We start from the raw sequence: 12,621 nt of genomic DNA, 5'->3' as shown, positions 1-12,621 counted from the left end.
TAGTGAGAGTAGTTTTAAAAAAATACAATTGTCTAAATTGTTCAAGATAATTATCAGTAAAATTTGCATCGTATGGAATGTTGAAATTTATGTTAAAACATAGAATGGATTGCATATTAATTTTGGAGTAAAAAAAAAATTCTTAGCCAGTCAAAGTAATTTTAGTAGAATTTTTACATTCTAAACGTTCAAATTTACTTAAAAATTAATTTTTACCATGGCATGTAGTCGTGTTGGCTAAAAAATTAATAGACAATCTATATAATGAATTTGCTATCACTCATTTCTCAATATATTTATATATTTCATTATTATTATTATCTTAGAATTAAATATTTTGTTGTATTGAATTTCGCGTAATTTAAAAAATTTACTGTATTAATTTGATTCGATTTTCTAGTTTTATAATTTTTATAAACGTTAATTATTGTATTTAGAGTTATAACTCATTACATCTGATTTTTGTAATTGCCTTAGAATATTATAATAAATAATAAAAATAGTAATAAAATTTTCATAGAAAACATCAAAATGATTCTTTCCCTATTTTTAAAATCTTAAAATCTCTAATTTATAAAATTGAGGTAAAAAATTTTTCTAAAAATCTATAACTAGTTTTTATTATAATACCACCTTGTTAATTGTTTAAAAAAAATTAATAGAGTAGTGAATACTTATAAGAATTAAGAAAAAAAATTTTTTTTTAATTTTCTACAAAATAAACGAAAGATGATTCACTAAAAAATTATAAAAACGATTTTGAAAAATAAATTAGGGAATAATATTTCAAAAAATCCTATAAAAATTGGTATAATGGCACACCTAAAAGAATGTAATAATAAAATACAAAAGGATTTATAACAAACAAGCATTGTACTCATCCTTTTATATTTATTGCACTTTTTTTCGAATGGCTTTCTTTCTGGTCTTTCTTTCGTGCTGGGAGATCCTTTTTGGCGAAGCGACACGAGGCACCGGGCGCCTTGTCGAGGCTCACGCGCCTCACTATTAAATATATAAACATATATACGTGTATATATATTCACAACTTCTAACACATATATAAATATATCTTCGCGACATTAATCACTTAAAAAAAAGGAACAAATAGTTTTGTGTGAATCGTCACTCACTAGTACAGCATATATCTCGTTTATTTAAACGAGTTTAAAGTTTACTTTTAATGACCTATTTTTGTCTATTACATTCACATAAATTTTTTCCTATTACGTTATCTGTCATTGTAAATTATCTTCGAGCATGAGATATAATTTGCAAAGGGACAGATAAAAAATAATTTTGACAAGTTCGATCTGTAAAATGGGCGATTGCCACCCACACGCATCATGCCATGACTATGATTTTTTATTATGATATTGTATTATATCATTTTACATCCATATATATATATATGTAGAGACTATGACTATCGAGTTGAGAGATTGGTTTCATCCATCAAAGTTCCAGGACCCAAAGGGTTCTAAGCCGATGCGAGATGCGGTGATATCTGACAGTGGGATCATTTCAAGTGTCTACCTCTCTTACGAAAAAAATTAACAACGAAATTATTATAATTCCGAGACACTAACAGCGTGTGAACTTTAGTATTATATATTATCTCTTATCTATACGCTATTTATATTTACACTAAATGTGACATCATCATTTTAAATGTAGACAATTAATTTTAAATAATAATATTATTTCATGCTAATTTTTCCCTCGCTTACATACACTCATCCAGATCGACGTTGTCGCTGTTAATCCACCTACAGATTATTTTACTATGTTATCAATTAATCACTTCAAACATATATCCTCCGTTCTGAATTTATTGCTCCGATGATACAGATAATCCTTATAAAGGTTTTTGCAACGAAATTGTGCATGTTTAACATTTTTTTGGCAATCAAATCTAAATTTTTATAAGTCCAGCGGACATTAAATAAGATTTCAGAGCTGGATGTTTAAAGGGGTATCTTAATTTTTAAATTTATAGAAATCCAAAATTTTGTTTTATGGATTTCGAAATTTTAATTATTTACGAAACTGATATCTTCGGTTTTAATCAGTTGATTTGCTTGAAATTCGGTATCAACCTTCTTTATACATTTCTCAATAGCCCCTACCATAATTACCTTAAAATTTTTATTTTTATTATTTAAAAAAAAAAAAAAAATTGACCTATTTTTTCAAAAATTTTATTTTGTAAAAAATTTTTTTCTTCTCTGAAATAGAAACTATAACAAAATCTTTACTGATGAGAATTTTTTTTTTTGGTTTTTAATGACTAGCAGAGCTAGAATGATCTCATTTTTGGACCCTCTATTTAACTTATCCGTAACTTAATTATTTTTCAATTATTCCATTTGAATATTTTTTAGTAGCTTCTCAAAATATTAAAGAATGGCAAAAAAATATGTTGGATTTTTTTTTCATGTTTTAAAGAATGTCCTAAATTAATGCCTATAAAAATACTCCTTTAAAGCTGTAAAACTAAAAAATTCTAGTTAGAATAGAGTAAAATTATCCCTGAGGCTTTTAAATATCATATATCCGTTTTTACTTGTATTGATAATAATTATCGTTATTACGGTGATCACACGTTTACAAGTTTGAAATAGAAATAAAAGTGAGGATAATAATAAGCGTAAGGGAAAATGTAAATTACTTATACATCGTTATATGAACGCACTTATTTACTCCCGGATAAGAGGAAAGATTGTCGCCTTGGTTTTTAGAGTAAATTTAAATAAAATGTAAAAAAAGAACACCCTGACGATAATGATAATGATAATAATATTAATAATAATAATCATAATCATAATCAAGGTAATAAAAAAAAATGGATTTTTAATGCCTTAAGCGCCGCGTATTCTACCAAGTACCCAGACGAAATAATGGCCGATTATTATCCGGGAATACCTTAACCTATTCCCTCGAAGACACTTTGTATATTCTCGATATTAAGTTGGTTATGTGTTGTTAATAAAAGTTCTACGAGTCAAAAATCAAACGCCCGAGCAAACAAGGTGTATCCGATAAGCAAACACCTTTACCATACCGCTCTATTATTATACTATATAATCCGAGGGTTTCGCGTAAGCTCCACGTGTAAATCGGTCGTTTTATGATGGCGAATCGATTTCTGCATGTGGTACTAAAAAAATATTATCGAAGAACTCGTTACAGAAATTATAAAACGATAATCTACATTTATCAAAGTGTTGTAAGTGTCTGTGTTAATGGATATGTGTATGAGTATGTGAAGTGGGTTTATAATGATATGAAGAACAAGGTTTGCTGAAAAGGGGTGTAGTACGTACCTTCGATACATTATATGAACAAAATAAATAAATTTGTTTGATAAAAAAGTAGTAAGTGCAGGACAAGAGTTAGTTAGAGTTGTTAGAGAGATAAATAACAGCTGCCTCGTTTATCACAATCAAAAGGCATCATTATGACTAGATTAATCAAGTTAAGACTTAAATCAAGATTGACATTGATTGCTGTATAAAAATAATCATAACAGTAATAATATTTGTACCGTTCGTTTCGGTCAATTTTATTGTTAAGTATGACGTGAATGACGGTTTATTATTGAAATGATCTGTAACTCGACGAATTATCATTTTATTATTTATATATGCATTCTAAGCTTTTTTTAAAAAAATATTTTGCTTTAATCTTTTTTTGGAGTTTTTATTTATAGGCACCTAGATAAAATACGCTTGTTACTTTTCTGTTAGAAGTAATTTGTATGTCTGCGCAGAAATTTTTTTAAAATAAAATACTTTGATAAATTTTCCGTCAGGAAAATACAAATTTTTGAAAAAGTTATTGATTTTGTTTTAACATTTATAAATAATAGTTACTGAATTTATTAGATAAAACGTGTAAGAGTGTAATTTTTTTGCCGGAAGATATCTTTGGAAGAAATTAAGCGATTAGAATGACTTGGTAGTGATTGAAAAAGTTTATCAATGTAGATCTGATTAGATTTGATGTTAATTGATTCAGTAGTTTTAGAATTGTTTGAAGAATGATATCTTGAAAGAAAGAATATGTTTTTCGTCTGATTTATATCTACATTAAAAAAAATGAAGAATATCTACTTAATACGCTCTTTCACTGGAAAACTTATATGCGTTAACAATTGGTTCAACACACATGAAGAATGTTCCATATTTTTTTTTCCAACGCCGTAAGCAAACTATACTTATTTGACGTCATTTTTTTCACGTCTTGTGGTATAAATCTTCATGAAATTCTAAACGTTAATGTTTCTGACAAGAACAAGTAGATAGTTAAGCATCGAAAGAAATTGAAGGATAGTCCGCTAGAGGCCCTAGTATTGAAAGTGCATAGCATTTCCTAAAGTTTGGTAAATATTGTTATGGGTCATTATTGATAAAAAAAAAAAAATGAATTTGTTATTACTTGTTCACACATTCATGTTATTAGATGACTGAATCACAATATTTATACAAATTTATCTTAATTGATAGACCGATAATGGGTGTCAATAGTCCTCGGAAGACTGATAACCAATGAATTTGTTTCGAAATGTATATGTATATGAATGTATGTATACTTATATATTTTTAACGATTTAAAAGCATTTTAAGGTTGAAATCAGTTGTTATTGTCCTCCAAAATCGATCAAAAGAGCAAAATATCGAAAAAATGATTAAAATTTTGAATTTTTTGGTTTTGGAACCAAAAGTAACGCCCAACGTGGGGCTCGAACCCACGACCCTGAGATTAAGAGTCTCATGCTCTACCGACTGAGCTAGCCGGGCGACTGTGGCACACGGGCACTGCGGTTCAAAAAATATATAAAATACAACGAAATTGGGGATTATTGAAATTTTTGAAATTTTTTTATGAAACCAACCCAAAAAAAAAAAATATAACATATTTTACAGTATTTCTTTACTCAAAGTTAAATTTTTCATTGAAACTTGCTCACATTTCAATTTTTTTGCATTCAACAATAAACCCCTTGATCACTATCGATGTACAAATTGTCGATCGAACAGAAGAAACGCTTTAAATTAAAATCTTATAGCAACACATAAGACATAAGTCATGGTCTTGGGTTAAAGCAGTAAGCTAAAATTGCTTGAAATTGTAGCGCTTCCATCTATTATTGTAAATGGTATTCCTCTTCCCTACGCCAACATCATAAAGTGTCTTGGCGTTTGTTTTTCCAGCGATCAGTCATGAAACAATCATGTGTGTTCAGTGAAAAATGTTAATGGGTCCTCACATGACTTGAAGCCGTTTAAAAAAAAAACAGCATGTAGAAAATTATATGATAATGATTTCCATTTCCATTGGAGCAATTCGCGTTTATATTTATTTACATGATAATCATTGCTGTAGAATAATTTCAGAAGCTGAAAGAAGAAGAAAAAATATTTCTTCTGTAAATTAAAAAATTTAATAATGAAATTTTAAATTATGTTCAATCAAATAAAGTTGATGAACAAACTCCAAGTCCTTTGACTTCCCCTTTATTAGATTTCTTTCGGCTCGCGAAGTATTACGTTATCCTTTGAAGTCTGTTAGACCCTCGTACTTTTCCGAGCCCGCCCTAATAAAATGGAATCAAATGTAAATTTAACGTCAATTTAAAGTGAAATAGAAAGACGTTAACATCAGGTCGTTAGTGTGCGAAAAAGAAATAAAAGCTGTGTATATAAAGCGTCAGACTCGAGGGGTAAGTGTATGAGTTAAGATGGAAAAACCTTCGTCGTATAGCAACTCGTCTCATCTCATCCTTTTATTTTAAATCGGATGAAGCGATTCGCTGAATAACCTACCTAGAATTCTTCTTTTAAGAGCAAAAACTTCACAGAGAATTTTTACCTAATGATTAAGCGTATTCTGTTAAGTAAAAACTCGTTATTAAATTAGGCCCGGTGATATTTTGCAAGCTGAAAATTTAAAATACCAGTGCAAAAAAAATTTATTATGAATTTTGTTCTTAAATTTATATGTTGAAACAAAAATATCGTACTTTTGGAATGAATCTATACAATTTTATGACCATAATTTATGAAATTTTTTTTGCAACAATAGTATCACAAATAAATTTTTCCTACAGACAAAAATTATTGATAGGTCATTTTTCTAAACATATTATTAGTTTGAATCAATACAAATTTTTCTCTATTTTAATAATAATCCAGATCAAGTTTATAATTGATTACTTTTCTTAATTGTTTTGATTTCTAATAACGTAATAACAAATCAAAAAATATCTTTTGCTTCGACTGTAAAAAAATCTATAAAATCAGACTCGTTATTTTTTTTTAAATACTTTTGTAAGAAGATTAAAAAATTTTATAATAAAATTATATTTGTTTCAAAATACAAATTAAAAATTTGTAAAACAATTTTTTGCACATAAAAATTTGTCTAAAATTTTATCCCATAAAAAACATCAAAACCTTTTAAAAACGCGCTCAGTGACCGAGTAATTTTTTGGCACTTGAATGTATGTATGAATTCCTCCGCTCATACCTCACGGGTTTTCAGAGACGTAATAGAGACACCATTTGGCACGTAGCCCCAGAAAAAAGGAGTAATGACCTTAAAAAAAAAAAAAAAAAAAAAAAAAAAAAAGAGCCCTGTTTAAAATTTGTCTCTCTTTTTTTACTTCTTAAATCATAGTGGCTTTTAACGTAATTCTTATCTCAAAGTATCCCAGGATAAATCAGGAAAAAGGAAAAAAAACAAATATATTTTATCAGTCCCTTTAAACCCACAAGTCTAATCGATCCAAAGGAATTCTTCTTATTTTCCTTGAATCTATTTTATCAAAATAAAATCCTATTACATTGTTACTTAAAAAAAATCTAAATCTAATAAAAATAAATATTTTTTTTCTGCTTTCAGATTGGCTGCATACGCAGAAACACCCGAAGAACAGTAATAAAAAATGGATTTAAAAAAATAGCATCACAGTTATGTATAATAGTTGGATAAAAGAACTAGAACATACATGAGCACATGAGCTCAAACTATAAAGAAACTTGTTCTGAAAACACTTTGACAGACAACCTTTTGGACGAGGTAAAAAAAGTAAAAAGGTGGATGAAAGGATCACCTAAACAAGGTGCATTGTTATTAGTGATCGATGTTACTGTCATACAAGATGAAATCTCAAAAGATTTAATCTACTCCCGACAAAAATTGTTACAAAACGTACGAAAAATAATACAAATACAAATACGGATAAGAATAATAGCAATAGTAACGATAATAATAACCACCAACCCTTGGAAAGGATTTGAGTAAAAAAAAAATTAAAAAAAAAAACCGCGTAACGTCAACCAACAATGCAAGAAGCAACTTTCACCATTAAAACTTGTATAACTAGTTCACAAGGGTTATGGTTAAAATCAGTAGTTATGAGAAACGCTCGGATATTAGTTGGATACTGGTTGCAAATAATAAGGACGGTGGTGGCGTGGATACTGGTGCTGTTGATGCTCCCGGTGGCGTTGGCACACGGTCGATCTTGAGTCTTGAGAGTGCCGACGAGTGTGGTTACTCTTTTATATCTTCTCTATACACTACTTATACTTACACTTATCCTTATCCTTCCACTTATACTTATGTACTTGTTCTGTTCGTTGGTTCATCCAACGTCTGCTCTAACGTCGTATTTATCGCTGTCGTTGTACTTATATTTTATACATATATATATATATATATATATATATATATATATATATATATACATTTTTTTTTTTTTACATACATCTGTGTATTAGTGTACTTGTGATCTGTCTGTGCGCCTGACTATGTGCCCCGACACGAGAGTGAACCGACCAAGTGGCCGAGCCAAGCCGAAGAAGACAACCACGGCACTCGTTCAGTAGTTTCTCGGACGGCGCACCGGCATCATCCGACCTCCAATAATACACCAGAGATAACCCTCTGGTCTTAATTACTATTCATTACCACCTATACATACATATTTATTTATACTTAATAAATAAATAAATAAATAAATAAATAAATAAATAAACATATCGATCTATAAATACGCTTTTAAATAAAAAAAAAAAAATTTTTTTTTAATAAAATAAAGAAGAAATATATATGTGTGTGTTTCCACCCTTATCACATGGAATTTTTTGATGAGCTAGCTACACGTGACTCCAACTTTGCTCGGAAAAATTTTTTACTCTGAAGAAGAAAAGTTCGAGGGAGCTGAAAGGAATATTAAATATTTGAATTTAGTAGGAAGAAATAAATCACAAATGAAACGTATGATTTTAAATGGATTAGAGCCGTGTAGTGAATTATGTAAATTAAAATTTTTAATTGGATGTGATTTTAATAAAACAGTGACGTGTGTGTCGAGGTAATAAAGATGATGACTTTATACTGGGACAATGTGGTACACATTACTTGAATTGAGTAAAATAAATAAATAAATTTTTTAAGTTGAGTTAAATAATAAGTTAATAGTAATAGAAAAATAGTATTTTTAAAAATAAATTAACGAATTGATGTAAGTAGGGCTGACCGCGAGAATAATCGGGTGGATTTTCAGTAAGGTGGTAAAAAGATATACAAGACCCATTAAGGCGATCCGTTAGAGTGGGATTGATAGACCGAGAAAACAACCGCGAAATAAAACAAGAGGAAGAAGAAGAAGAAGAGGAAGCTCACGGATAAGTTTCTTCTTATTCTCTATATCTCTATAGAGCAAATAAGAGTAATAATAAGAGTAAGAATAGTAGAGCACAGCAGGGAGGAAATAGGAATAATCAAAGGTAAACCACCATGAGAAGACACAATAGCTCCACTAGAGCATGAATTCGTTTAATAACTCGCAAGAGGATTTTTATGATTATGATAACGCGGTGGTATCTTCATTATGCTTTTACCAGCGACAGCTGTTTCATTTATTTCTAAACAAAATAATAAAGTGAATATTTGCTTGATAATATTATTATTATTATGATTGTTTTTGTTATTATTATTATTGTTACTATTATTATTATTATTTAGTAGACTGGTGTGTTATTATTGCCGGTAGTTTTAAGTTTTATTTTATAAATGTATCATGATGGTACAGGATAAAAAAGACAGCGAGGCTAGGTGGATTGCCAGCCGACAGCACGGCTGTCTGATGGAAGAAACGAGAATAATCGACTTGGTAATCGTTGGTGGTAATTATTATTTGTAGCAAATAATAATAGAGTTAAAAATTCAATAAAAATCTAGTAGCCGTGGAGTAAATAGAAAAATAGCTAAGTAATAGCTGGTGTAATAGTAATAAAGATAATAAGGAAGAAGGAGATTGCAATAAAGAGTTTAGATGAGAGCGTCATGCTCGGTGAGATCGACACGGGCGATCCAAAAGTGGTGAAGTCTCATACCGATAGTTCACGATCCATCTCCAATTCTACTCAACCTTTTTATTACCGAAGAGACTCTATTAGTTTTAGTTTTTACGATAGCAATAACAATAACAATAATCATTTTAATAGCAATAGTTTTAGTTGTAATAATAGTTATAATTATGAATTTTCATCCAGTGGACCCTCCAGACGAGGGAGAGACAGAGACAGAAATTGTTATCTTAACCGTAAGTTGTGTAAGAAAAAACTTATCCAGGACAATTTATATTCTTCAATGGATAAATACACCATTGATGATGATAATGATGATGATGATGATGATGATGATGATGATGATGATAATGATAAACGAAATCTATTGATAAAAAGTGCTGATAAATCCGCGATTTATTGTGAGACGCATTTATGCTACGATAATAAAAAATGTGGAAATGAAGAATCATCATGTGAAAAAAATTCAGTGTTAACTAGGGTTAGTAATTATTTAACTGAGTCTCCGGTCGAGTCTAGTCAACGCTTCCGTACATTGGGAGATTCCAAAGGAAGAGGCAGTATTGACAGAGAAAAGCTTAGTAGAGTGGAGAATGAATGGTTCGTGAGTTATAAAAGTGACAAGTGTAACTTTAAAGACAATAATATTGTCAATAGTAATGATAATGATTATGATAATGATAATGATGATGATATTGATAGCAGTAGTTTCAAAAGTAACGGTAGCGGTAGAAGTAGTACAAGTTATTACAAATTGAAAGACAAGTGTGACCGTAGAATCCCATGCAGACGGTTTTACATCCAATTTGTGCTTTTATTGTTTTTTATTGCATTTGGTGGACAGACGGGTGTCGGAGCGGGCATCGGGATTGGTGTACCTAGATCAAGTGTACTTGGGATTATTACCGTGGGTACGATGTTCGGTGTGACCGGCGTTAAAGCTGCGCCAGTTGACTTGGGTGATGCTGGTATTAGGGCTGAACGCTCTGCTAATTTATCTCATCTCACTGGCATTTCAAGAAAGATACTTATATTTATTAAGAATAAATATCTTCAAATTTTACCCGATGGCACTGTTAATGGGACGGAAAACTTTACTGCTGATTACAGTGAGTCTATTTTTTTTTTTTTTTTTCCCATATTTATTGAGTAAGATAGAAGTTTAATTTTGTTTTTAAAAATTAAAAAAATTTATGAAATATTATTTTTGCTAAAATTTTTAAAAATTAATGAAGTTTCTACAAAAAATAAATAATTTAAAAAAATTAAAAATTTGCATAAAATTTTGATAAAAAAATTTTACTAAAAAATTATTTTCTTTAAAAATTTCGAGGATGGTCCATTTAACTCTCTGCCATAAACTTTCATCAACAAATAAAAAATCATAAAAAATACGAATTTACAAATTTTTAATATAAACGATTAATTAAGTAGAAAGTTAATCAGCTTAATTAATTTTACCCTTAATAAATATCAAAAATCTGAAAATATGAAACTAATGAGAGGCTAATTATCTCAAAAATAAATTATTAAAAAAGAAATCACAAATAAATAATAACCATATAATTAAAGTTGCATCAGAATAAATAAATAAATTAATTAATTACCAAGAGTTTAAAACCCGTAAAGCTGATCGCGTTACCTGTAGATTTAAAAAAGAACTTTTAAGAATCAACAAATTTAACGATTGACGTGTATTCTTGGCGGAGCAGTTGCGATCCAAGAATACACCGACTATCCAACTTGTATTAAAGTAGTCCACAGTAGAGTAAGTAACCTTTTCATCAACCTCCCTCATCCTAATTACAGGCGTTATTCGTTAGCCTTCTCACACGTACACATTTTGTTTAAAAAACAAAAAATAAATAGAGCAAAATCAATCAATTAATTACTTGCTATCCTGGCTTGAGACAGCATTCTTCATTCTTTAACTAAAAGATACTAAATAAATAATAAAAATATCTTCCTGCAATTCCAACATTCACCAACAGTTTTTTAATTTTCTTACACTCCTTTTACATACTTAAGTCGCTTTATTTTATTTTATTTGCCCTTATTATAGTCATGTTCGGCAAATAAAAACTCTCAACACATTGTAAGAGTAATTGCAAAAAGATTATTATGCCTACACAGCTTGGTAGTGTAAAGGGTTGACGGTGTAAATTACACAGGGAATTATACTAAGTGATTGTCTGTCGGTACGCCGTGGCAAAGCTGCTAGAAAATAATAACACTATATATGTTTTAATATGAATTATAAAAGACTCAAGTTATATTGGATAAGAACATCTTATTCACTTGGAAGCTTACCAAACGATTCACCGGCTGTTACACTACTTAGTCCCCCGTTTACTTTAGCTTAAACGCAATACACAAGTGCTTTAACTAAATTCTAGTAACCACAGAGTAACTCAACTTAGCATATTACATAGTAAACTCTGTGTTGTGTATTTTACAAGTGTATACAGCTGAAATAATCGTATCAGTACAAGTATAGTAGAAACAGAACGGTAGCGAGTATTATTCAGATCACTTCATTCCCATATTTAAAACTATTTCAATTAAACTAGCTTTGATTTAACTCTCAAGATTGCTTTGTATGATATTAAGTGGAGAGTTTATTCTAACTTGGTTAAACATGGTCCACGTGCAGACTGATCACCGATCACCGAGTGAGTATAAAAATCTAAACTCTTAGACGGAAGGTATGATGAAGATGATGATGATGATGATGATGGTGATGATGATAATAGTAGCGGCGGTGATTCGCAATTCTTAGTCCAGTGACGAAGACGACCAGATCGCTTTGGATATCAATCATCGTGGAATCCGGCCTACTTAATTGGCCTCTCCTACCTGGATACGTGATTCTTCATTCCTGTACTTATTTAGATTTACTAGCAGTGATCACGTGTCGTTATTTTCTTTAAATGTCTGTTGCGACCAACTGATCGCCTTAATTCTACTCTCATCTCTTCTTTTATACAGTTAATTTGTATTTTTGATGATCTTCGTTATTACTTTGAGTAGCCGGTACTATTTGCCCCGTTTTAATTATCTGTAATGTATTCCGATGATACAAATAGTTTCATTTACTTGATACAGTATATATATATCTTTAATATACTAGAGATGGTTGTTGCTAGTTATTGGTTTTACATACTCTCATACGTATGCAAATTACAAGCGAGAAAACTACGAGATAATTTGATATTATTTCTTCTGTGAAGTTGTAGTTGCA

At 29.9% G+C, this 12,621-nt stretch overlaps 2 protein-coding genes and 1 non-coding gene across 3 annotated transcripts in view; 1 reads left to right on the top strand and 2 right to left on the bottom strand.

Moving 5' to 3' along the window:
• Mgl (low-density lipoprotein receptor-related protein megalin) overlaps nucleotides 1-12,621 on the bottom strand; it is a 106,987-nt gene that overhangs the window by 42,178 nt on the left and 52,188 nt on the right. The gene's annotated exons all lie outside the window — the stretch shown is intronic.
• Trnak-cuu (transfer RNA lysine (anticodon CUU)) lies at nucleotides 4,730-4,802 on the bottom strand. The gene has a single exon. It is a non-coding gene; the product is annotated as a tRNA-Lys (tRNA).
• Nucleotides 7,844-12,621, top strand: part of LOC141527040 (uncharacterized) — a 31,853-nt gene continuing 27,075 nt past the window's right edge. Inside the window, exon 1 of the mRNA XM_074242288.1 lies at nucleotides 7,844-10,489. Coding sequence (XP_074098389.1) covers nucleotides 9,358-10,489 — 1,132 coding nt within the window. The 5' untranslated portion in view covers nucleotides 7,844-9,357. The remainder of the gene's footprint in view (nucleotides 10,490-12,621) is intronic.

Source organism: Cotesia typhae, unplaced genomic scaffold (genome assembly GCF_013202065.1).
Source record: "Cotesia typhae breed Kobodo isofemale line unplaced genomic scaffold, CoteBio_Ctyphae contig_4, whole genome shotgun sequence".
NCBI lineage: Eukaryota > Metazoa > Arthropoda > Insecta > Hymenoptera > Braconidae > Cotesia > Cotesia typhae.
This window is presented reverse-complemented; position numbering and strand designations above follow the sequence as displayed.